The sequence below is a fragment of the Falco rusticolus genome, chromosome 2 (genome assembly GCF_015220075.1).
Source record: "Falco rusticolus isolate bFalRus1 chromosome 2, bFalRus1.pri, whole genome shotgun sequence".
NCBI lineage: Eukaryota > Metazoa > Chordata > Aves > Falconiformes > Falconidae > Falco > Falco rusticolus.
The window spans coordinates 25,804,180-25,831,087 of record NC_051188.1 but is presented as its reverse complement, the minus strand read 5'-3'; the positions used below and the strand labels follow the sequence as shown (position 1 = coordinate 25,831,087).

Sequence of the window (26,908 nt, the reverse complement as noted above, 5' to 3'; positions counted from 1 at the left end):
GATTGAATGATAGCATTTCCTTCCCAAGAGACTGCTTCTCAAAATCAAACAAGCACTGACATTCAATATACAGATTCTAAGGCCATAAAAAAATGAAATAAGCCTCACAGCAAAATATATACAAGGCTGCTATCAGCGACAAACACATAATGCTCACTGGACAGAAAAGTCAATGCTTCGGTCAACTAACTGAAACACTGAAGCCAGTAGAATCATCATTCTCCTAGGACTAATTGGCATACAGTACAAATGAACACTAACATGATCTAGAGAAATAATCAAGATTTACTATGAAAAATGAGAAATCCCCAAACACCACTGAAACTGAAAAAAGTTCAGAGCCTCATATCCCCCAGTAACAGATAATGACACTCTAGCATTGCCAGCAAAATTGTTCCAGACATTGGTACCAAAGTTACCATGCGCAGAGAGTTTAGAAATAGAAGGACAACCTGTCAAAAATAAAATATAACCATTTCATAAATACTTAAGTTCTTCTCTATCTGAAGCTAATGAAGCAGTATTTTCAAACAAGTTGACTTTATAGAATTGTTACCTTATAAGTTATTACATTTTTCTTGAATTGATTCTGGTCTGTAACTGACATAAAACTTTGCATGACCATCAGAGAAGCTACTTACAAATAAGAAATTATTAGTAACATTGTGGTACTAATGGGAATTTAACCCTTCTTCCCAGAAGCACTTTGTCACATTTTCAAGGTTATTCTTTATTGTAAATACCACTTTGCTTACCTTGCGTGGCTGAAAGTCATACTTCACACAGTGCTGGAAACCTTTGCCTTTTGACTTCAATGATGTAACTATTAAGCAGTTGCCAACAAAATGAGCAGAATACCCAACACCTTTGCTAGTGCGGAAACTGAAAAGAAAGAATCACTAATGAAATTTGAAAAAAGGGAATTATTCTATAATAAAAAGATCAAAATATTACTTTAAATTGCTATGAGAAAGAAACCTGGGACAGTGAACTTAATTTCCTTTATATCTTCTCCCCCCACCACTTCTTTGGGGGGAGCTACTAACCTTCATCACTTACTTGATTCCAGGTTACATCCTAAAACTCTGTACTTTCTGTTTTCCTTTACAAAAATACAAGATGGTAAATATTTTATCTGTCAGGCATCTCCCTCAGTTTCCTAATTCATCATCATTTAAAATAACACATCTGATTTATGTTGTAAAGAAAAAAACATCACAGAAGAAATTTGAGGTGCCTTGCAATTCTATGGGGCTTGGAGAACAATGCAGCTGGTATAACATAAAAATTTGGATTCAAGGCAATTACTAAGCACAACAATTATTTCCTTTTCCAGACTTATGATTTAGTTAGGCCAATGAACTACGACATTTTAATCAACTGAGTTGTGGATCTATTTTCATTTGCCAAACTGATAAAGAACTACAGCTTTAACAAAATACATTTAATAAGAGTTTCTAGCTTTTTTGTAACAAACACCATGAAGACAGATAATGCAGAAAGCTCATACATTTCTCTACTTGTATATGAAATCAAAAGCATTTTAAAGAGAAATTTTAGACTTCTTAAACACCATTTTGCAAAGGTAGCTGGTGGAAATTCATGAGTGGCATTACACAGAGCATTTTTGAAAAGGTAAATCCGTATTTACAGCTATGTCACTTACTCCTTTCTGAAAAGTCAAGTACAATAAAGAGAACTCTGCTATCATTAATATAGGGTACATTCATAAAGCTTTTAGCCTTTTTTTTTTTTAAACTCATTACCAATCAGTTTATAAAAATAATCAATGGCTGAAATACAAGGTCTACATAGTGAACTTCATCCATAAATTGTGAAATGAAGCTTTGTAAGTATAAGAAAAAAGACACTACTAATTTTGAACATTTGTATATACTCCTGTAGCCCACTAATTCATAATTTCTCATTTTCTTAATGTAGGTGATGTATAAAACTATTTGATGTTATTACAATTATTACATTACATTATTACAATAATGATATTTTAACTGGTTTGATTGCTGTAACATTTTCATTAAACACTTTTACCAGGTTTGTCATAGTAACATTAAGAGGTGAAAGGTATGAGCAAATACTAACCTTAGATTTCATCTTAATAGCTGCTAAAATTTTCACTTACCCTACTACACAAATACATTCTTGATTTTAATATGCAGAAAAATTGCATAGTTATAGACCTAGTTCCATCTTCAGAAACTTACAGTTAAATGTGTATGCATATATTACTGAAGGACAGAATCAGATTTTCGTTTTTCCTCACTGTCAAAAATATAGCTGATAAACCATGATGTTCTGAAAAAAATGAATGCCTTAAAAGATAGGTGGTGTGATCCTGAGCTTAGATGTTCTCTGAGGAAAGTTTTTGAGGTCAAAAAGAGACATTCCAATTCTCAAATTCTGGAAAGCCACTTTTGTTATAATTAATTAGAATACTTCTATTAAATGTGAAAAACAGTGATCAGTCTAAACAGAAGTAATAACACCTATAGACAACTCTTCTCCACCCTACTGTGTCCTTGCACAGAGGTCCCTACTTCCAGTCTTGATTTCAGTCATCTTATGAGTTGCAGCATACGATGCCCAATGGTCTCATATCATCAGGGTGGTTCTGTTAGCTTTGAGCATGCTTTGGTTTGCTCTTTCCCTTTAGCAACTTGTTAGGGTGCTGCAGAAGCTTTATTTTCCCAAATCCAGGTTGGGGTTTCTTCATACTTCTATCTGCCTCAATGCATAGTACAAAATTCTCTCTCCCCTCAAGCTGCTGCACTGGAAAGGAGCATTATTCCCTGCCACAGCCCTTTGCACAGGCTTTCACACAACCCTCCTTGCAAAACAAGGGCACTATTTTTAATAAGCCTAAAAAGTCTTCTAAATAAACCTAAGATATAATCTAAGAATGAAGAAGAAAAATTACATACTGCCCATCACAACCGACCTGAACAGTGAAGACAGTACCACCACCATTCTCTTGTGTCTTTTGGAGACACGGATCATTTCAATGATCTGGCTTCCACAACCACCCCATAGGCAGCTACACCCCACAACTAAAGGAACAGCGAACAGCCTCATGGGAGAATATTACTCATGTACGTATGCAACCTGTGTTACCCATACACACAACCTGCATGACCACAGTACTGAATTCTGTACAATAAAATGAAGGTTAAACACCTTAAAATACAGCTTTTACAGTAAGAACAACTGAATGTGTTGTGGGCTACCCTGACACTTTGAGTCACCTCCTTGGGGCTTTACGCCATTCAAAGAACTTTTCACCAGGTAGCTGCAACTCTTACAATGCCAAATCTGTTTCTCAGCAACTTAAGTCATCCTTACAAGCTAAAATGGTTCTGGCTAACAGAACCCAATTCTGAAGGATATAGAAAAAATTGCACAGATCCACTACAGTCTGACGTACGGTGTAGTATTATCTGATTATAGATGCCAAATATATATATTTTTTTTAAATTACCAACATCCAATCATTGAAAATACCATCATGTTTTTCCCTGATAAAACATTATTAAAATTGTGTAGAATGCATCCTACTACTCTGAACAGGAGCTAGTAAACATTTTGTTATACTCTGTAAAAACAACAACAAAAAAAACAACAAAAAGAATCCCTCCGGAAGAAATGTCTACACCTTTAAAATTTCTCCCTTTCCTAACCTGCCCCAGTTACTGGGCTGATTTTGTCAGCATTATGGCAAACCGGACTGCTCTTGAAATTTTAAAACACTCAATTGTCTCTACATGTTCATCACATGAAGACAAAAAAGCAATGAAATAATTAAAAAATAACTCATTTCTTAGCAGGACTCTTCATCTTGGAATAAAACGTATGATTTTCTAAACATGAACATTGGCCAAGATTTTACTTTTTTTTTTTTTTTCCCCCAAATGAATTAGCATTTTAGTACAACAGTAGTCGAGAAACAGAATTGAAATATGTTCTCTGCCTTAACATTATAACATACAAATTATGTTAATCTTCACATTTTATTTCTTGCCAAAGGTAAAGTAGGCTAGGACTGGTCTCTAGGATACTGCACCGAAATCCTCTTACCAATTACCTACACATGTAGAACTTGCCACATTCAAAGATGAAATGCACAGAGACAACAAAAGCAGTACTGTCTAACAGCCATATGGGTTTATGAGCCTTTAACTACCTCCCATAGCAGCTGGTATACAATTTTACCACAGATTGTTCATAAAACCCTTATAGTTATGTTTCATTACAGACAGTTTCTCAAAGCAGCTACTGGATGTTATTGCACTTGAATAGCAGGTAAGCGTTCTTCCATCCACTAGTGAAACAGTTCAGTGATTCCAGTTTCTTTAGCTTAGGATTTTACAAGCAATTTAACATATGAACATAGCACTTAGTTTGAGAAGATATTAATTCATTCTTTCCTAAAGAAAAAACAAACCCAAGGATTCTTTTCTACTAACTTTGAAATTCCATTATGTGCTTTTCCAACTGTTCTGCATTATCTCTATCATTATTAGCTCTAGAGAAGGACTGAAAAGTCTAGACAGCTTGGCTTTGTGGCTTTTCTGTTTGTTTGTTTGTTTTCCTTGTCCCTACATCAGTAAAAAGAAGATTTAGAACACTCTTTCAGAAGTTTTAGCCATTCTGCAATTAAATGACTGTGGAAGCACTTGGATGTTTTAAGGACAAAAAGCAACAATTATGATAATTCAGCCTCAGTTCACCCTCTAATTCTTTTACAAAGTCCAATACACAATTTGAAAGAACATCTCTTAAAAAAACAACACAAAGAAACACAAAAACCCCACCAACCAAACAATCTTAATATCTGGATTGATTTTATCGAATTCCAGGCCTTACACAGAAGCAATGCCACCCGATCTATTTTTTTTAGCAGAAAGAAATATAGAGATATAGAGGCTGGAGGCTTCCCATTTGGAGCATGCCTAAAGTTAGCCCTAAGCTCATAGATTTGCACTGTCTTTATGACAAAGAATCTACACCTCATTTTTGAGGAAACATTTCCAACGATCTATTAAACTCTGTTATTATTATTATACTGTGTCTTATTATAACTGTGATAAAATGACCATAGTATTGTGTGTCTAAAAGTTTTAATTTTCCTGTTTTGCTGTCTACCCACTGGATCTCCGATTAAGCTATCTACCAACATCAGAGTTTGCATAAATTCTGAAAACAGAAGTCCAGAGCATCCTTAATTTCATCCTTTTCTTTTTTTTCTTGGAAGTTTTAAAAAATTAAAACAATTTTAAACAATTAAAAAATGTGTTTTCCAGAGGATAGTTCACTCCAGAGTTTTCTCTGAATACTACTATTTTTGCCAAGTAGCGGTTCTTAACTGTAAATGGTATTCCAGTAACGCTTTTGCCAAGATTTCAGGAAGTCATTACATCACTGTTCCTCTCTTCTCTATTTGTTCAGATTATCCTTGAAAAGACCATATTATCTCTTCAGTTAGAGCAATGAAAAAGCAGTTTATGGTCATTGGTTACCTACAATAACGCTTAACATCGTTTGGTAATTAGTGCTTTCTAATACATACCTATTAATTCTGTAAGCGTGGCACCCATCATTCACTGCTAGGTATATGATGTTGGTTTGCTTATACTAAAGTTTGTGCTATAGAATTCTGAAGGTTACCATTTGAACCTGACAGCTCTGCAACAAAGCTTTCTCCTTATTGTTATTTATCATCCAAATGTCAAGGGCTTCTAATTTCCTTCCAGGATTGTCACATTCATTTAGTACTTGGTAAGAAATCTACAATACTGTTCCAATATTCAAGTATTAATAGACTGTCACTTAGGAGCTGCCCAACATCATCCTCAGAGATAATTAATTTACATTTTTTTAAAGAAAAAACAAATTGGCTTACAGTTCTTGAAGCAGCACTTAGCATTTAGCTAATTACAGAACTGTAGCAGTTCTCCCTTACATCTGGCAAATGTGAAAGCATTTCTTTGCTTCCTTTCTCTATTTTTAAGCATTAGTTTTCACATCATGGTCAAGATGATATAATGGCACTCTCCCACCAGAAAGGCCCCTGGCCACTTCTTTTTGCACTCACTTAAAGCCTGGATCATATCTAAGAAGGTGATTGGGAATAGACAGCATGGATTTACCAACTGGAAACTGACAGCCTTCTACAATACTGGCTTGGAGGATGGGGAGGAACCTTTACACACTGTAATAACTTCAGTGACAAACTATTGAAGGATGAGCTACATAAGTGGCCTGAAAGCTAACTGAACTGCTGAGCTAAAGGCGTTGTCATCAGTGGTATGAGTCCAGTCGGAGGCCAGTTACTACTGGAGTACCCCAGGGGTCAGTACTGCGTCCAATCTTGTTCAGCTTCTTCATTAATAACCTGAATGGTGAGACAGAGTGCACCTCTAGCAAGCTTACAGATTATAAAAAATCAGAAGGAGCAGCTGATATAGCAGGTAAGCGTGCAGTCATTCAGAAGGACCATAGAGGGTTGGAGAAACAGGCCAAAAAGAATCTCATTAAGATCAACAAAGGGAAGTGCAAAGTCCTGCCCCCGAGCAGGAACTGCCCCAAGCACCAGCATATGCTTGGTACTAACCAGCTGGAAAGTGGCTTTGCAGAAAGGGACCTGATAGTCTGGGTGGACAGTAAGTTGACCATGAACCAGTAATGCACCCTCCTTGTGGCAAAGGCAGCCAGTGAAATCCTGGGCTGCATTAGGAAAAGCATTGCCAGAAGGTTGAGGGAGGTGATTCGTCCCCTGTTAGCGCTGCAGAGACCACACCTGGATTGTTGTGTCCAGTTCTGGGTTCCACAGTACAAGACAGACATGGACATACTAGACTGAGTCCAGCAAAGGACTGAATGATCAAAGCCTCTGACATGAGAAGAGCTGACATATGGGACTGTTTAGCCTGGAGAAGAGATGTGTACAAATATCTGGCGGGTGGGGAGTAAAGACGACTGAGCCACAGAATTCTCAGTCATATCCACTGAAAGGACAAGACACAATGGACACAAATTGAAACTGATAACCTTTGTCATTGTGAGGGTGGTCAAAGACTGGTACAGGTTTCCCGGTGGGGTTGTGATGTTTCCATTTGTGAAGATACTCAGAAACCTAACTGGAGCAGGTCCTGAGGAATCTGTTCTAGCTGACTTTGCTTTCAGTACCTCTGCTTCAAATCAAGAGTCTTCTCTGAAGTTGTGCATGCTACTGTGTTACTGCTTTTAATACAAAGATTGCTTAGAAGACAGATGACTTTCAAGAAGAAACTCTGAAGAAAGAGTTAATCAATATGACACATTTTTCACCTAGTTAAACATGAAAATATACATGCTCAAAAAGCACACTAAAAGAAAATAAATCTTTACTTTGATACTTTCCTTTTGGTGGTGGTTTTGTGTGACTGAACTTTTCATGTGGCAGTCTAAAATCTCTGTAAAGAAGTTTAGATAAATGATTTAATTTGAATATTTTTCCTGTTTCTACTTATTAATTATGGCTTGGTTTAAGCCACCATGTAAAAATGACAAGAATTTGCATTGTTCCTAATTTCCTTCTGAGGTTGCATATTCAGTTTCCCTTGCGTGTATTACATTTACATTCTATTTAAACAGAACCAATTTTGGCATTTGATTTCTGTAAGACTGACATCTTTCTGTGGCTCATACAAAGCACTTGCCAAGTTCCACCTTGTCAGTCACAGAAGTCTTATTTCCTGCTCTTGAGAAAAACTCTCCCTTTACATATAATACATAACACAAGGTAATATAAGAAAGCGAGACACTGAACTGTGATTAAAGCTATGTGTGTGCAAGTGTGTGTGTGTGTCAGACAATAAGCCATTAATTCAGCACAAATGTGCCCAAATATTAATTGAAGAGTCTGTGCAAGTAGCAAAATACCTATGTTTATACTAGAGAGGTTATCCTTTAGTGCACTACAATAAGAGAGTTGAAACTCCATATGTTTTGGGGCTATACTTTCTCTCAAGGTTTCCAAGGTGTAACAACAAAATAGAGAAGACATTATTTTGGTATATTCTGGGTTATGAAAACAGAAAAAAAAATGAAAACCAAGAAAAGCACACATCAACCGTGGGGAAAGATAAACTCATAGGAAAAAAAAAAAAGTTTTCTTACTCTGCAAGACTCTTTATTGTAATCAATCTAATAAACAGATACTATATAAACTTACTACAGCTAAATCATACTGACAGTGGAGATTTTTTTTTAAGCAAATATGGAAATGTAATGGTTATACCTAGTAAGAAGTATGTTAATTAAAAAAAAACAAACTTTCTTTAGCATATAATGTTAAGGTAAGACCCAGAATTCTTTTGAAGGAAGAAATTCAGGCTTCTTTGATAACTCAAAGGGCAGCTTTTCAGGGTTTATTCATTGACATGTTCAAAACCAAACTCTACTCAAGGAAAATTCCATTTATTGAAGACACATACACGTAGCAATTACTCTAAGCTATACGACTTCTTTGTAGCAAAGTGAATATAGGCTAAAGAAAAGTTCTAAATCAATATACGTAAAAACAGAACCAGAATTAAATTCCCTCTGACACAAATATAAATATTGAGGAAACCTTAACACATGAAGAATTTTAAACTATTTTGATGCAAAAATATGTTTAAAAAACATGCTCAAAAGTCTTAGAATTGTAATCAGATCATAACAAAAATCAGAACTACATCACAGCATAAAATATATGTAAGAATAAATAATAAAGCATCTGAAGTTATTCTAACCTAATACCATTGCTGCTTCTGCATCATATTGCAATCGGAAAGAATCACATCACTCAAGCTAAAGGTCTTTCTAGACTACTAACTATAAGGAAAGCAGCGTGCATCACAGGCTGTGCAGCTTTGGAGTATGCTTTTCCTGTTCAGAGGCAGTATAAAATTCTCAGATCAAATACATCACCTGAGATTGCCAATTTTGAAACATAAATTCTGGCCAAGAAACAAATTATCATGTTAAATTCCTGTATGCATGTTCAGTCCTATAATTGCATTTGTTACTGTCCTTGACAGACTGAAAAAAAAAAATAAATATAGATCATACTGATAAAAACAGCTATAGCCAACAGCTTGAAAAGGTCTCCATGGTAAAATGACTCTAGCACTTAGCAGAAAACGGACACATGGAAAAGCATTATACCAGATGGTAATTTAGAGAAAATGTATAGGTTTTTTTTTCTTCAGAATAAACCTGAATTATTTTTAAGAAGACATTTGTTCCATAAAAAATATGAATTATTTTAGTTTGTCAAGTAAAAGCATAGTAAGATTTTTATGTATTGATAGTACAAGTAACTTCCTGAGACCCCATCTACTGGTCCTCTCCTCAGCTGATTACTAAAAACTACTACTCTTTAGACTACCTGAAATGACTACAAAGTGAGAAACGTTACTTTGGTTACATCCCTCCTGGTGCTATTCTTGTTTTCCTGAGCTGATATAACTTGATAGATCTTGCTTATGTTCAGCCCTCATCTTTCTGCACAGCTGATACACAGTCTTTAAGAATATGAGAAAAGGTAAGCATACTAAATAGCAAACACATAAAGAACGAAGAAGTTCTGAAGAAAATATCAGCATGCTCTGACACAACAGAAGGTTCCTTATTTTCCTGATTCCTTTTTTTTAAATTCAGCTAAGACAACCATACTTCAGCAGTATACAATTAACTTCTGAAAAAACTTTTCTCATGATTGACCAATAAAATACACATTTTTACTATTATTGTATAATTTCTAAGTATCAGAGGACTTTATTAAGGATGTGACTTATTTCTATTTTCATCACAACAGCAAACCTAAGTAAACTAAAATTGTCTGTCCTGCGACTAATGTATTATGAAATATAGCTTCACTTTTGGGAACAGGTGATCAGTGAGCCATTTTTATATTCACAGATCTACTTTCTATAACCTCTAGATAACATGCAAACAGTGCCCTCTGAGTATAACAGATTTGTTTTGTAGTACTGACATCAGCCAAGGATCTTAAACACCAAACAGAAAATACAATGACATTTTCTCAGTTTACAGCTCTAAGAAATCATGTATTTTAAAATTCCTAAAGAAATCACCACACTAGATTTTAAGGTTTACCTACAAAGCATATATCTTGCATCCATGAATTTATAAATTGCAAAGCAAAAAGGACAGAAGACTTTGTAAGAGCTTGTATAAAGTAAGCAGCATTAAAATCTGTAGATATATGGGGGTGGGGGGGTGAGGGGTGGGGAAGTATGTCAGAAACTAAAAACAATGGGAAAGATTAACTGTTATTAGGAAGCCAAACCAAACCATAACTGCAGCATTATAAGTTACTTACCAATAGAGATAGGGTTTATCCTTATCTACATTGATATTGTTTAGTGGATCCATACGAAACCAGGTGTTAAGAGTAAATCCATTTTGATAAGGCCACTTAGCAATAGGAGGCAATGCAATTGCCTGGAGGGGGGTGGGGTGGGGGGTGGAGAAAAAGGAAACAGCAAGTGAAGAAATGAATTTTTTGAGAAGTATTGTTAAAGGTAATGCCCCTCTAAAATCCTGTCATTCTAGACCTCCAGATCTGCTTTAACTTTCAAATATTAAAGAACAATATATATAAAAGAAACCCCACCTTTCAAATAGTGCTTTTGAATAAATGCATTGGTTTTCCATCTATTTTAAAATACTTTCATTTTAACTACATAAATCCTACCAATAGAAGACATGGAATTAAATTTTTGAACAGGCAATATTAAGAGAAAAAAACAGAAAAGTGACTTCTGCAGAAATTAAACTATAAATTCAGCCTTCAGTAAGTATGCATCTTATCAACAGAGTTAAACATTAAGGTCAAATGAATCCCAAGTTGGTTGGGGATATATTGGTTGAGAGATTCACTGTTAAAGCTACAGTATAAAATAGGTTGTTTTCTGACATTCAAGAGCACTATCAGTTGGTTTTTTTTCCCATACACACTTAGTAAGGTAAGAGACTGAAAATTTTACCCCCATACTCAGTTAAACACATTAATAGTAAGGCATGGCCTGGGAAGAAATTTGGTTTTTCATTCATTTTTTTTGTGTGGGCTGACTAATGAAGAGCTTTGAGAGAACTCTATCCCTGGGCAAGACCCTGAATACCTGATCTAACTTTGAAGTTAGGTACTTGTTAGAGAAGAAATCAGACAAGATGAACTTCCAAGGTCACTTACAAAGTAAGTGTTTTCTATAATACCAATAAAAGATAAAATATTTTTTCCCCTCAGTATCAGAACTATACAAAAATTGAAGTAATATAAAAAAAATCTAAGAACTTAAATGGTCGTAGTAACTTAGAGATTACTGTAGTAGGCACTACTTACAATAAATTCTTTCTCCCTCCATCAGACAAAATATAGAATATTTCATGCAAAAGTAGTTAAGGAATAAACAGCCTTTAATAGTGCTTCTTGAAATAAGTTGTATGTGAATGCAAACCAGAAGAAAATATTTTTACAAATAAAAATAGCATGTTATTTCTAAGTTTATTTAACTGATATTTTTCAGTTTCATTAAGATCATTTTAACTCTTATCACATTTCAAAATAATAAAGACTAGTTAGTTAATCCTTGTACTGATGACATTGGGTTCTTATCAAAGCCATCAGTGATACTGACTGAGCACTGGTACAGGTTGCCCAGAGAGGCTGTGAAGTCTCCATCCTTGAAGATGCTCAAAAGCCATCTGGACACAGTCCTGGGCAGCTTGCTCTAGGCTGCCCTGCTTCAGACTAGGTAAGCTGGCGAGAAGACCTCCAGAGATCCCTTCCAACATCAACCCTTCCATGATTCTGTGATGCTTAGAATGTCACAGTTGGAAAGTGCTCAGGAGTGCTCAAATTGTGTCCTGTCCAGATTCATAATGAAGACTACAAAGAAACGTAACAAACTCGTTCATTGCTTAAAATGAGAATGGACATTAGTCTCTGGGCAACAGAGTCAGAATAACCACACCAGGATTCTATGCCAATGTAGCAAGTACAGAGTGGGACTGACTTTTCATTATTTTTATATGCAAGGCAATTGCTGAGAAAGTTTTAAGAGCAGAGAAATAGGTAAGTAAGAATGATGGGGAACTCACAGTAAATTTTAGAATCAGATACAGCAACGTGCTCAGATTATTCTAGCATTTGACTAGACAAAAGTAGTAACACCATTTCTGCTGCTAGCCTGGTTCTAACTGCTCAGTACAAAACATTTCAAGGAACTTTTGGGATATCGCTCCTGCCTCCTGAGAGGGAGTTCCTTGCCTGAAACAGGAAAAGACAGGAACAACACCTGGGAACACTGCCTCCACCACAGGGTGTCTCCTAATGCAGTGACTCCTGTGCTACTTACACAGACTAGCACAGATGTAACAGTACTGGGAAGAGCCTGGGAAAAGCTCTCACCAGCAGATCAGCAGACTGGCTCTATCAGTAGACAAGATCAGTAGACTCTTGGCTTTTTCATACTGCCACTGAAGCCTTGGCTATACGAGGAGAATGCACCCAATTTTAAAGAGGGCCAATGTGATATTTATTGTGCCAAGTAAATATTATGCTGTTTCTCTGTCTGATGTCATTGCTGTGCATCACAGCTGAAAACCTGAACTCAATGCCAGTAAACTAGGTCATATCCAGTCTCTTTCTCCTAATTCAGTGCTTTGTTGTTTGGGTCGCATTGTAAGTAATTGCCCTTGGTCCACTTGAGAGGATGATTTTTCTCCAGAACTTCACAATGTAATCCAACATGCACTACTCAAGACATGTAAATTTGAAACTGAAATTTCTTGATTTACAGGTGCACAGTCAATGATGTGAAACAAGATCCTAACCTAGGAAAGAGAAATGCTTATTGTGCATTTCAGTCCAGAAAATCTTTATGCTCCTGTAATTGATGCACCTCTTTGGACAGGGAGAAATGTTTGGAATTCTTCCCCTGCAGAACTTTTCTTGAAGCTCTGATACAAAATTAAATTTAAGAGAGACGTTTCATCAGGGTTTGCCTCTGAAGCCCAGAAATGTCAAAGCAGCATGTGTCATCATAGACATTCATATTCTGCAACAGCTGTCTTGCTGCTGCATGTACTTTTAGGAGAGGTTAACTGTGGTTTTAATTTAGCAGTAGCAAATTAAACTGTGTCTTTCAAAACTCAGTAATTAATCCCTTACACAATCCGCCCTATGCATTTTGCTGACACATCTGTTTGTGCAGCTGAATATCAAACAAGATCAAGGAAGTGATCCAGCCAAAAATAACCCAGGTGAAAAACAGTGATTTTCAGCAAGTTTATTTCCCTAATGCAATCTGCCACACCAACAGCTGTATTCACAAAGAACAGGAGGTGGTGGTTTATGCTTGAATACAACTATCAATGCTATTGAGGAAGTAAAAGCAGAACAGCCCAAGAAAAGCTCCTAGCATCCTTCACGGACTGGCATGAAAAGACAGGGATCTCAGGATTACTTCCCCTTAAAAGATTTCAAGTTCTACCATAAGCACATACTATTCCATACCAGAATGGAATCGAACCTCAAATCTGGATTTCTTATTTGTAAGCATTTGTATTTACTGCCTAAATAATCACATTTATAGATCTGTATACAATACTTGAATTTATTCTTGGGCTTTTCTGAACATACATGCAGTGAATGGAAGAGAAAATGTCTATTTGAGAAGGTTCAGAAAGGAATACAATTACATCATCATAAGTTATCTCAAATAGTAAAGCCAAAAGAAGACTGCATTTAAATCACTGCCTTCAGGGAAAGGAAACAGCTGATGGATTTCAGACAAAAAGCTATAATAAAGCTTATGACTCAGCTGCCACTGTAAACTGTGATGACATGGACAAGCTCATCCCTGTTTTCTTCCTCAAGCCTCTGGTCTATATAGCATCAATTACGTTACTCAAATAAAATAATGCCGTTCTTTGGAATTTTCAGTTTTCAGTTCTATGATAACTTCCCCAGACAAAAATCTCCTAGTTGACATTCCGTCCTTACAAGTGCAGCTTCCCAACACTACAACTACCTTGCAAACTTATGGAAGGCAAGGTCTGCACTACTCAAGCATGTATTTCCCCTCTTGCTTACTTTTCAAGAATTTCTGAAACCAAATGAAAGCAAATGCAAATGAGGAGAAATGTATCTGATCCTCGAGTTGTAGTATTTTGGTTGTAAACTTACTGCAGCACTACAGCCTGGGAAGTTGAAAAAGGTATCAGGCCCATGTCTCTGCGGCATCTGATTGAGGACTGATAATAGTTTAACCGCATGTCTTGGCTGTGAAAACAAGGAAATTGCACAAAAGTCAATACAACCATTTTGTACTCTCTAGGCTACAACAGAAACCGGACGGTTTTCAAACAACACAGCAAATTAAAGTAGTTAGCAAAAATACTTCATACGTTCAATCAACATGAAAACAAATACTCAAGTTTATATGTCCCAGGAGACAATTTACGTTAACTTCAGGCTCTAATGGAATGACAATGCTTTATCTGATCACAGCTTACCCAGATTCCATTTTCTCCTCGAAGCATGCTGAACAAAAGCTTCAACTCTTTGACAGTGATGCTGTAGCTGGCAAGAACCCCCAACATATCAACTAGAAGATCTTCAAAGGAAAATAAAGTTATTCTGAACTCTGAATTTCATTGTTTTGACAAAAAAGCTGAAAAAGTTAATACCTTTAAATGTAGGTGTACTCACAAATTCTAAAAATCAAACTTAGTTGCCTTAAATATTTTACAAAGGATTTCATATTCTTGCTGTTTTAGTTATTTCAGAAATAAATTTACATATGCAGTTTTAGATTTTGCATTACACTTTGAACAAAGTATTTATTAGATTTATGATGAATTAATTCTTCCCATTTTACAACATTCATCATACATTGTGAACTTTCTGCTTGCTCCATTCTGTTACACACTTTTGGAACAAGTGTTTCTTCATTCCTCTGAAGTTAGCATTTTTCAAAAACCTCTGATCTAAAAGATGCTTGACAGTACTTTTTATCTTAAGCACAGTGCATTATACTGAGAATCTGTATGGTTCCTACAGTTTTGCTACAGTGATAATGCTTCCAATTTTTAACAAAATGAAAGGCCAGGGGAAAAAAAACCCAAACAACCCACAAACAAAAACCCTCAAAAAAAAATCATAGTGAGAAAGCAATAATAAGACCACAACTAAAAGAAGTGATCAAAATTGCTCACGAATTTATGTAATACAGCTTTCATTAAAACATATCAAACCCCATAAATTATTAAAGTAATAGCATTACATAGCCTGCTTTTCAGAGAATATCAGGTTTAAAATTACTGCTAGTGCTTGGATCTTTAATTGTGGGGTGCTGGACCTCACCTTACAGCCCACACTTTCTTCTGGAATAAAATATACACTACTTAAGAATTACTACTTCCTCTAGTAGGAAGCAAAATAATTTGCTTATCTTCACAGATGTGGCATAAGAAATTTAATTCAGAGATCAAGCAGCGAAGCACAGTTTCCAAAACAAAAAGGCTATGACACAATAGAATCAGCATTAGTAAACTTTTTCAATCTGCACAACAATCAGAAAATTCCCCCTGTTAAACTTGTAGAAGAACTGAATAAGTTTATATCTTATTTGCAGGACTACATATTCTCCTTGTTCATTAGTGAAAGGATGACTCTTACAGGTACTGTCAAAGAGTAGTCTTAAAAAGCATCCCTCCTTTTCAAGGACATTTCACGCTGACATGTTGTTTTAAAATAAATTTTCTCTCTGCAAATCCCTGCACATGTGTTTTTGAGTAAAATCATCATATCTATTTAACTTGTTCCACTATGCATCCAACCTCTGGTCCTCAGTAAGAAAAAGGCATGTGTGAAGAATGAAATACTTAATTTACAGGACACAGTAAGCTGTTCAGTGAGTGAAAAAGCACGTCAGGAAAAGCAAAAGAAGAACACTGTAATTTGCAGACATTTTCACCATAAGATCTGAATATATTCCTAATGTTCAGGTATAGATTCCCCCCCCCCCCCGCCTTTCTTTAAAGGAAGAGTTTATTTAATCTCCCCTTTAAAATTAGTGCTACATTGTATTTGTGACAGAATTTATTAAGAGAAATCAAAATAAAACTACAAAAACTAAACCACCTTTTCTTTTATGATGGTGAATTCTATGACTCAGCTCCTCCTCTGGTACCTACAAGCATCTGCCCCCTTTGCTGCACAGCCTCCAGCCTGCAGTGTGAAGCTGGCAGTGATTGCACATATCGTACGTGATTAGAAATTGAGAACAGCAACACGCTGAAAGGCAAATCAGCACAAGCAACCACCAGAACACCAGTCTGGCTGAGAATTTCCCAATTCTTATTTGTAGTTTTAACTTGCTTTTTACATTAAGTTACTTCAAACTTTGCTTCTTTTACATAGAGAAATTGTTGTATAGAAGCAAAGTTCTTACGTGAAAATCAGAACATCATTAAATAAAATAATCTTCAAACACAGATGACAAAAGCGTAAACTAATACAGTCAAACACAGAAATGATTGGCAGGTTTTTAAAAACACTGAACATGTGCTGCTTTGTCTCATTGTTATAGCCCTGTACTACCCTGTGGCACAGAAAATTTCGTATTTCTACTGAAGATGTTGATAACTCACAGGCATTAGAAAAATGAATAAAACACTGATGGAGAGAAATAAATGTAAGCTCCCTAACAACGTAACTCTGGGTAAAACAGAGACCTGAAGGATTGAAGCCTAGTAGATAACAAGTAAAGAGAAAGCAAAGAACTGTGGAAGTCAAAGCACTTAATGCCACTTCAAGCTATTGCTGTAAACACCTCTAAAGAAGGTTTGTTTCTTGTTTCAGTTTAATAAGACTTCAAAAGAACTGTACTCTATTACATAACTTTATCCATCCTTATTAGAAATCTCATACAAAAGAGTCAGTCCACAGCTGGTTTATAAATCCTAATAATCCACTCATCTATAAATGGACAAAGTTCACAAAACATACTACAACTGAATTTTTAAGATGTTTACTTAATTTCTTTGCATTAAATAAGATCTCATATATAACTGGTATCTATGATCTCATTTCAGAAACAAGATTGTATAAAATAATATTAAGTCCAGAAGGAGAAAACAGGCACTGTTTCTCATTTTTAATGCATTTCTGAAATGCATAGAATGCAACAGGTTTTATTTCTGTTAATGGAACCTCCTGACTACTTTCATACTAAGCAGTTTACGTATGATCTATAAATTAAACAGAAACCTTGAAGGAATGCTTTATTATGTCATTTAATAGGAAAAAACAAGGGTAAAAGATCCTGCCTGTCTCTTAAGTAATAATGAGCACATATTAAAATGAATGGGATGGCATAAGCTTTAGAAGACATATTAAACAGCATTGGAAACCCAGCTTCAGGAAAACTTCCCTCATGTTTCCTTAACTTTTTAATAAGATTGTCATGAAATTTTGAATTTTAACTCTGTAGGTGAAGTAAATTAATTTCTACAGACTGGCAATAGAGAATGTCATCATTTTGCAGTTTTTCTTATGGAACCAGCTGAAAGCGAAACACTTGTTAACAGCCTATTAATGACAGAGCAGCCAAACCCTAACATTTTTGCTTAAAAACTAGGAACTGTTTCAGTGCTTAAGAATTCAGTTCCAGCTGTTTTAGAACAATAAGCTACAGTATCACAACAGAACCACAGGCAATAAAATGGGGATCAAGGGAGACATATCCACTCTGTATGAGTTCAGGATACCTTCTCATCCACCGTTCAGACTTTTCTGTAGGTACTACAGCCACACTATCTCAAAGAGTGTCTCGGAGCAGATGATCTGCTCCGCCACTCATCACCTGGAAATAGAGAACTATGAAAACTGAATCCCACAAGGAAGATTCTGTGCAGCTGTTAAAAAAGCGTACTAATCACCTATACAAATATTTTAATAATCTTTTCCTCTTAACCATTGATAAAATGGCTGACCATCCCCTACACAAGTAATAACATCATCACAGTACAAAGATGACTTCTGACAGGTGATGCTTCTGGAAAGCAAATTGGAATACAATGGCAATGATCCCATTTGGCTTTTAATCTTGACCACAGAATCTGAAAAATCTCAAGAAGTGAGAAATTTAAAGTGCTGAGAAACCTCATGAACCTGACAGTCTTCATCTAAACAGACAAGTTCTAACTGCAAAAGGTTGGGCACATGTTTACTTGCTGTTGTCTTACTTTCGTGAAACCAGAGGACAGTGGCTTCAGACTTAAACTGGTCTTGAAAGCTTGCTGTCAGAACATAAAACAAAGGTTATGCCTGTTTCATCTATTTAAACCTTACCTAGTTCTAATCACAGTGTTTCACAAAGCAACAAGTGAGATGACCTAAAAACAAACTCCTCCCCCCCGCCCCCCCCCCCCCCCCCCAAATAAAAAAACAGAAAACCTGTACCCTTTAAAAATTACAAAAGTCAAATGCAAAACATTAGGCTGACAGAGTATTAGCAGCAACTGCTCTGGGAAAAAAAGTGGTAGTTAACTCCCTAGGACTAAGCACTAACACAGGTCTTGTTCATAACATCCTCCCTGAATGTTAAAAATAATTTTGCCAGAAAAGTTCTTTTTTCTTTGGGTTTGGAAAGTTCATAAAAATATTTAGGGCAAATGACATCAATGTCTGCGTAGCAGATTGGGGAACACAGATAGTGCATTCATTGTCTCTGATTTTGTCATCTCAAGTGCCCACCACTGAACTAGTTATTACACGAACGAATTTATTACTTCTGACTTATTACCAGCATTGTTGCCATTTATAAAAGGGTGGTGAGGTGCTTGCGGAAATCAAGGGATAAAAGCAAAATGATGAATTTTGTTGCTTCCATGACTTTTCAAATAATTATCAAAACCCTCCACATTCTCATAAATTTTCAGTTATCAGAGAAAAGACCCTACAAAGCATGACTTTGTTAAATCCCTGCCCATGATATACAGAAAACTATTCAAATCACTTGACACACATTGCAGAGCTAAAATGTCATCAGAATTCCAATTTTCAGTGTTGATTTTAAATTAACTATGTGCTCTCTTTGTCCATGTAAGTATATGGAAGAGTAAGCTTACTGATGCTTTTTCTGCAGGTCTTTTCCTGAAGTACTGTGTGACCACTCTCAGAAAAAAGATTAATGGGGCAGAGGCTCCATTAATTTTTTTATGAATGAACTATCCCTGTCTTATATTAATGGTTGTAAATTTAGACTGATTTTTCAGTTTCCAAAAGCTCCTAGAAGCCAGATCCTATACACTTTATTTCTGACTTCTACAATTAGCTAAGCATTTTTAAATATTTCTCTCTAATAGGGACATAATTACAGTAACATATACCACATACAGAAGTACTATTTAGGGGAGCTCAAACTGGAAAAAACTTTATTGGTATGATTACTGATGTAAGCACATTTCCATAAGTGAAACACTGAAAAACTTCAAGAAAGAAATGTTTGTTTTAATCAGCTAATGCCTTATATTTAACATGGAATAGAACAATATCTTTGCCTTTATACTATTCTGACATATTTACAAATCCTGCAGAACAAAACATCCTTGGTGAAAATCATTGCTTTTGTGAATCTATTGATCTGTTATACTTCTGTCTGAATCTTGCAGTACAATATTTAGCATAACACTTCTGGTTATAGCATTTACACATACATTTCTAATGAACAAGCTTGCTATGAAATACAGAATGTAGCTTCTTCAAATACTTTAATATTAGAGATACCTTTATACTGAAAAACAGCCAAAACTTGAATAATCCAGTTTTCATGCTGCTGTTACTCTCCTCTTGTTTCTGGTCTGAAATCCTTGCTGGTTTACTGTTTCATAAAGCCTATATATTTGTCAGGAATCAAACCATCTGCTAAAATCTTGGAATTATGAAAGACAAAGCGCTTCAATCTTTTAAAAATGTCTCACAATGTAGGTATCCTATCAGTCCCAAACTATATAAAAATTAAGAACCACTTTTATATTGAGTTGAAAGATATTGATCGGCTTAAATTTCTCCCCAAGAAATATAAGAAGCAGATAACTATGCAGTTTCCAGCTGCCGTATTTAAGTATGGCAACCAAAGCTGCTCCTCTAACCAAATAATTCAGGATTACTATCTGTACCCTACTACTGAGAGGATGTAGTCTGGAATAACATAAACTCCTTCAAAAGTACTCTGAAAAACTTAGCTGTGCAACAACTTCATCACTTGTTTTCAGTAGGTGAACAAAGTATGCTGGGCTTTTTTATGCTGTAAAAAACTTATAGGACATTAAAACCCACAAGTATAAAAGCTAAAGAGATATTATAGAGAGCACAGCTATACATTATGAGATATCATTTAATATAATCCAAATGTCCAGCATTCAAAGGTAGGAATAATTTCTGATATGCCGTCAGATATAGGTTATGTTTAAAGTGGATCAAAATAACAATTCTAACATATGAATAATTCAAAATGGTCAACACACTTAAAAACTAAAATATTACTTTCACAGTTAAGTCTAAGATACTGTTCTTAATTATGTTCAGAACAGCTTTTTTATCACTAAGATAACATTATCTTCTCAGGTGAATTAACAGGCAGTTATTTTAAACAATGTATCTACATATATTTTAAACTAAGAATATGTATTTGTAATTTTTCTGAAATTGATAAAAAAGTACTTCTGACTCAACAGCAGTACTAACCAAAATATCACTTTCAGTAGAAACCAAGACATCCCAAACCCTTCCGTAATCGCAAAACATTGACAGTTCAAGAATGCAATGATTATTTTATCAGTTGGCAATTTATACCTGCAATCATGTCGTCCACAGTACTCATCTTCAGCAGTACCTGTTCAATTAAGCCAACTTCCGTGCTAGTCTGTAAATTACGGACACTTTTACGTAGAATTGCTGTGAACATACTCCAGATTTCTGCTTGGCACGTTACATCACAGTGCTCCAAAAGCTCTGACATGCACGTGATGCTCTCTGCATCCTGGATTATAAAGTTCATCTCTAGATCAAATTCGCCACCAACCAGCTACAAAAGAAAGCAAGAACAGCATTACAATGTGTTATATATAGTTTAGTATCTTTCATACTTTTGTTGTCACCAACAGCAAATTTTTATTGCATGAGAGAGGCAATTTTAATAAACTCACTGCTATGATCTGTAAGACAGCAAATTAACAATCGTTTTATGTAAAACACAGCTTGTACAAAATACATACACTCATATCATAAAACACTACCTTAAAATTTTGACATAGTGTTGAACACAACACTTTCATAACATAAAATCAGAAGATACTTGAAATATTCCTTCCTGTAAGGTAACTGAAGTGGTAACCTGGCCCTGAGAGACATAGTGCAGAAGCTGCAGAACCTGAAAAGCTCAAAAGCAATTGAGGCTTTCCCACAGTTCTCTGGAGAGAAATCCGCCTTTCAGAAATAAAGGCACTGAAAATAACTTTGCTATGTTGTCTCCTGATATAAACCAACATATGCCCTTAGTTAGGTGTTTGCAAGACCTTGCTGCCCTTTCCATTGTACCACCCACCCAGCCATGCAGTCATGCTCAGAAGAAGGATCAGTGATCTGCTCTGGACCAATGCAGACATGGAAAACTTGCTTAATTATACCACAGATCAATTCATTGTGTGGCCAAGGAAAGCTACTGCTGGTGCAAGGGACAGACAGCACTGTGAGAGGAACAGGCACTCAGACGAAAATTGATTTAACAGCAGTACTGATGAAATTACAGCCTGACTCCTGTCTATGCAGATACTTGTAAAATGCTACCCAAAGTCCTGAGCTCCAGTTAAATAGCACAACTAACAGGCACGTTTTAAGAGGGGGTGGGGAGAAAAAGCATTAGCAAAAATTTGCAAAAGATATTGTCAAGACCAAGTATATCTTTGAGGAATGGAACTCACCAACTTCAGTTGGTCACTTGCACAACTTAAAAAAGATGAATTCAGAACACCTTACTGAACTGAACAGGAAACTTAGTTTAAAAACACAAACCCCTTTTAATGGCAGAATTTCTTTCAGTTTTGAAGGAAACAAAGCCTGACTCTCATGCATCCTACTCTAACACTGGTGCTTTCAAAATTCTTCAAGGTTACTAGGACTGAGTTCAATAACGGCAAATATATTACCTAACTCAAAAAGGCAAAAAAAAATAAATTTTAGAATAAATTTATTCTGCAACACATTCTTTTCTATTTGATTCAGCATTTTATATAAAATTGCAGTAATATGTTTTAAATCAAGATATTCACAGAATTCATCTCTTATAAGTGTATAATTTCAACAGTCACTTTTAATTGAAGGCTATTTCATAGCTTATTTAAAAGCAGTTGGTATTCCTTCAAAATAAATTCCAAACAAGAAGCAAGCTGAAATACTACGCAAACTTTTGTTTGATGGTTAAACCTATCCAAATATTCAAAGTCTTTCTTCAGACAGAATTAATGCAAGCAAGCAGTGACTAGCTTTGGCTTCTACCTTGATTCATACTTTTCATCCACTTACAAATTATTTTTTCTCTATCAGTTAATTGCTAATTATAATTTTCTAATATAAAAGCTTCTAATATATTAAATATATAAACAGACTACCTCCTTAGTTCTCCTGACACATTTAATTACATTCAAATAAATCTATTATCCTAATTATGGTCAGTATTTTAGTGTAGAACTTGTGACTGCATATCACATTTCTGCATATTTGGTAAACACATAATGTCTACCAAGGGCAGGCAATAAAACGGTCAAATTAGAAGCACAGTATTTCTACAGTCATTCTTTAGAATGAAATAGTTTTACAGAAGAAAACACCACACTTTTAAGGAAACCCAGGTGGAGTTTCTGTTTCTGAACACAGCAGTAACTGGTGCACACCTCACCAGCAATCTGGGTGGTTGTTTTTTCAGGTATCTCTCCACCTGGATGAGCCTCTCTGAGATTATGTTAAAAACACACAGAAGTTAAACAGGCACCCGTAGAAGACATTCAATTAAACTCTATCAGATGCATATCTTAAGATGAAAACAAGCACCTTCTGGAAGTGTCTACTTCTTTCCATGCAGGAAATCCAGGATGAGAAATTGTGTTTGTGAAGTCTCCATCCTTGGACACATTCAAAAGTTCTGTGGACACAGACCTGGGCAACCAGCTCTAGTTGGCCCAGCTTGTGCCTCAGGGTTGGATCAGAGAAGATCCAGAGATCCATTCTAACTTCAACAGTTCTATCATACTATTTAGATATACAACTTAGAGATACCCAATTAAGATGAGATCAATTCTCCCACTTGTTTTTGACAGCAGATGGCCCTACAACCAAGGAAAAGACTAGTACTACCTCAGCTGGAACACAGAGGTTTGATACAGTTTGATCCCCCTTTCTCAAACATTATTCGCTGTAAAATTCTTGCTAATTTAAACTAATAAACTAACATAGAATGGTTAAAACAGACTAAAATAATTCACAACAGTCTAATATAATTCAAACTGTATTTGCTTGCTAATGTAAATTAATTGCTAATCCGTAACATTTAAAAGACTGAAAAAGAGCTCACAGTATCAGTCTAAAGTGATGGGATGTTTCACCACTATTAAAAACAAGCTGTATATATACCACATCACAGTGAACCTGCATCAAAAAACACACTGAATGTTAATAAAACTGGTTTCATGGAGAATCATCTACTGAGCTAGGGACTATCCAGTAGGTACTACAACTAGTTTACTTGTCCATTTGGCAGCAAGATAGTTACAGTCCATCACAGTGACTGCTTATTTCACCAAAGAAAACATTAAAATGCACCAAATTTGCCCTTAACGGTGGTTTAAGCATATTTCAGCCACTAACAATGATCATAATTATCATTAAAATCAACTTCCTTAATAAAGGAAAAAAATTAATGAACTAATTAATGGTGATGGCAAAAATTTAAGAAGGCAGGGGGAGGGTTACTTTTTATAAAGTAGTCATACTAAAAATCAACATAAATTAAAAATATTAACAGTCACATTAAAAAGAAGTCTAAGAGGACAAGGAAAATCTAAACAAAAATGAAGCAAGTATACAGAAATAAATGACCAGGGTTAGATTGTGCTCAGGAAGTAATAAAAACCAACCACTTCTGCTTTAAAATGTGAAAATAAAATATAATTCAGCTAATAAAAGTAGTTGAACATTCACTAAAAAAAAAAAAAAGTGTTCACTGACAACATTTTTGCACCTGCATTTCACAAACAAGAGACAGTAGGCAAAGATGAATAACCAGTCGGTCTTCACAGCAGAGGGAGGTTATCAGTGCAGAACCACAACGATAATGAACTGGTAACACGTGTGGATACTAACGAAAGGACAAAGTTTGCCGAAGAGCCAAAAATCATTAAATGCAGTTAAAAACCCACCAACTACTGGGAGGTGCAAAGATTTTTCTGGTATCAAGTGGCTGGGCAACAACGTATGAGTTCAAAGTTAGGAAATGCAAAGTAAACCCACATTATTATAGTTTGAGCCATATGTACAAAACGACAGGTTCTCAAATCTACTATTATCAGTCAGAAAAGAGATCCTGGAGTCCCTGTGGGTACTAGTTTAAATAGCTATGCCATATTAAAAGCTGTCAGTAGGCAACTGTAAAAATTCATAATAAATTTGCAACTTTATAACTTGGATATGATTCTGGATGCAATACCACACACAAATCATATTGCCATAAAGTAACTTATTTTTAATGTAATGTGGAAGACTTCTGTAGTAAGACACATTTCAGCTAGACTACAAGAAGAACACGAAGATAAAAAACCCTACAGGAGCCAGTATACCATACCATAAATCAGTACTCTTTCCATATCACAGATCTCAAATAAAATCTTTTTTCTTATGTCAAACACACAGTTTTACTTTGCATTCTTCAAGTGAAGATTTAATATTCAGTAAAGACCATGCTTTCACTGTCATTAAGTATACTAAATTATTGCTTGTCAAGCTCATGCATCACTTTTTAACTATTCTGCATCATTCACAGCACAGCTGTAAGAAATGAAGCAGCAAACTAATGTTCAGATCATGGTTCCAAGTTAGATGACTACGGCCAAGAAACATAACTCCTCCTGAAAAAGTACTGAACTGGCAGTCGTAAGCAAATTAGGCTATCTTCCCTATACTGAGGTTGTTTACAATGACAGGCTGACACTCCTTGCAAATTGCTCCAAGAACCTATTTTAACACCACCATCCTCAAAAGCAGCTGCACTGCTCAGGATATCCATTTTTCTGAATACTGTGGCCATTCCTCAGTAACCTTCTGCCATTCATTATGCTATGCAAAAAAAGCATTTCTTGCTAAACTGCCGCAACTATGCGGAACTTAGGCTGGTCTTTTACACCCTTTTGATCTACAATAGAGGTGAAATATCCCCCCAAAACGGAGAAGTTGTCTTCATATGTCTCATAGTAAATTCAGATCAGTTCTCAAAATGCAGTAAAATACACGCTACTCAACATCCGTGATTAGAGTGTTTACTTGTGAAAATCGGAATTCTTCAGAATCAGATTCTTCAAGTTCTGAAGAATGGATTGAAATAAAGAAAGAATAGAATAGCATAGTTACAGTTGGAAGGGACCTAGAATTATCATCTAGTCCAGCTGCCTGACCACTTTAGGGCTGACCAATAATCAAAGCATACTATTAAGGGCATTAACCAAAAGCCTCTTAAACACTGATGGGCTTGGGGCATCGCCCACCTCCCTAGGAAGCCTGTTCCAGTGTTTGACCATCCTCTTGGTAAAGAAATGCTTTGTAATGTCCAGTCTAAATCTCCCCGATGCAGCTTTGAACCATTCCCACGCATTCTGACACTGGATACCCTGGAGAAGAGCTCAGCACCTTTCTTTTCCACTTCCCCTCTACAAGAAGCTGTAGACAGAAATGAGGTCACTCCTCAAGTTTTCTTTTCTCCAATAATAGATTGCTTCTCAACTCGAAAATTCATCAAATGAAAAGAAAGATGACAGTCAGTCTTAGAAGAAATAAACAAATGGAACATCAGGATGAATAATGCTACTGAATATTGAAAAACTAAGAGAAAGAAGAGGTTGGAACTTATTTTAAGAGCATTTTATAAAAAAAACCCTGAAGACATTAAAATTTTTCAGCACAATTTCATCTGTGATTAAAAAAACCCAAACAACTGCCAAGCATAAGGATCTTAAGAAATGTGTGAGATGCAAAAGATTTTTTTTTAGAGGCACTTGGTATTTTTTCGGTTAAACAAAAAACATGAGCACATTCTGCTAAAGAATGACAGTAATACAAATACACAGTAACAACAATAAAATGTGAAAATCTGAACTACAGGGAGATCAAATAAAACATTTTTCTTTGCAATTACTTTCATGTTTAAATGGATAAATATCAAAATTTTCTCAGTATAGTCTATTTTGCCGTGTTCTACACTCATACTTTGAAAGAAGTTTCATGGTACCTAAACTGGTCATTTCTGTTTACTTTTAACATTTTACACATACATCTCTCTACTGCTCCTCTGATTCAGAGTCTTAAGAACTACTAACCTGTACAATTGAAACGTAATTGTTAAGAATAATTTTTGGCAGATTTTTTAGTTTCTTCAAATGTCATCTGAATTACAAGGATGCATACAAGAAGAAAAAAACGTGTATCTCTAACGATCTACTACTTCTTGTCTTGTATTTAATCTCTATACACTTTTGGGCAGCCAAAGATATTTTTTCAGTTTCATATTTATCG

The 26,908-nt window shown here is 35.5% G+C and overlaps 1 protein-coding gene across 6 annotated transcripts in view; it reads right to left on the bottom strand.

Annotated features, from left to right (window-relative positions):
* Positions 1 to 26,908, bottom strand: part of NBEA (neurobeachin) — a 509,705-nt gene that overhangs the window by 395,854 nt on the left and 86,943 nt on the right. For all 6 annotated transcript variants that reach the window (XM_037377448.1, XM_037377449.1, XM_037377452.1 and 3 more), the window contains exons 2-6: positions 20,930 to 21,161; positions 14,584 to 14,684; positions 14,255 to 14,350; positions 10,385 to 10,506; positions 756 to 882 (exon numbers count right to left, since the gene is read on the bottom strand). In XM_037377448.1, the coding sequence (XP_037233345.1) occupies positions 756 to 882; positions 10,385 to 10,506; positions 14,255 to 14,350; positions 14,584 to 14,684; positions 20,930 to 21,161 (678 nt within the window). The remainder of the gene's footprint in view (positions 1 to 755; positions 883 to 10,384; positions 10,507 to 14,254; positions 14,351 to 14,583; positions 14,685 to 20,929; positions 21,162 to 26,908) is intronic.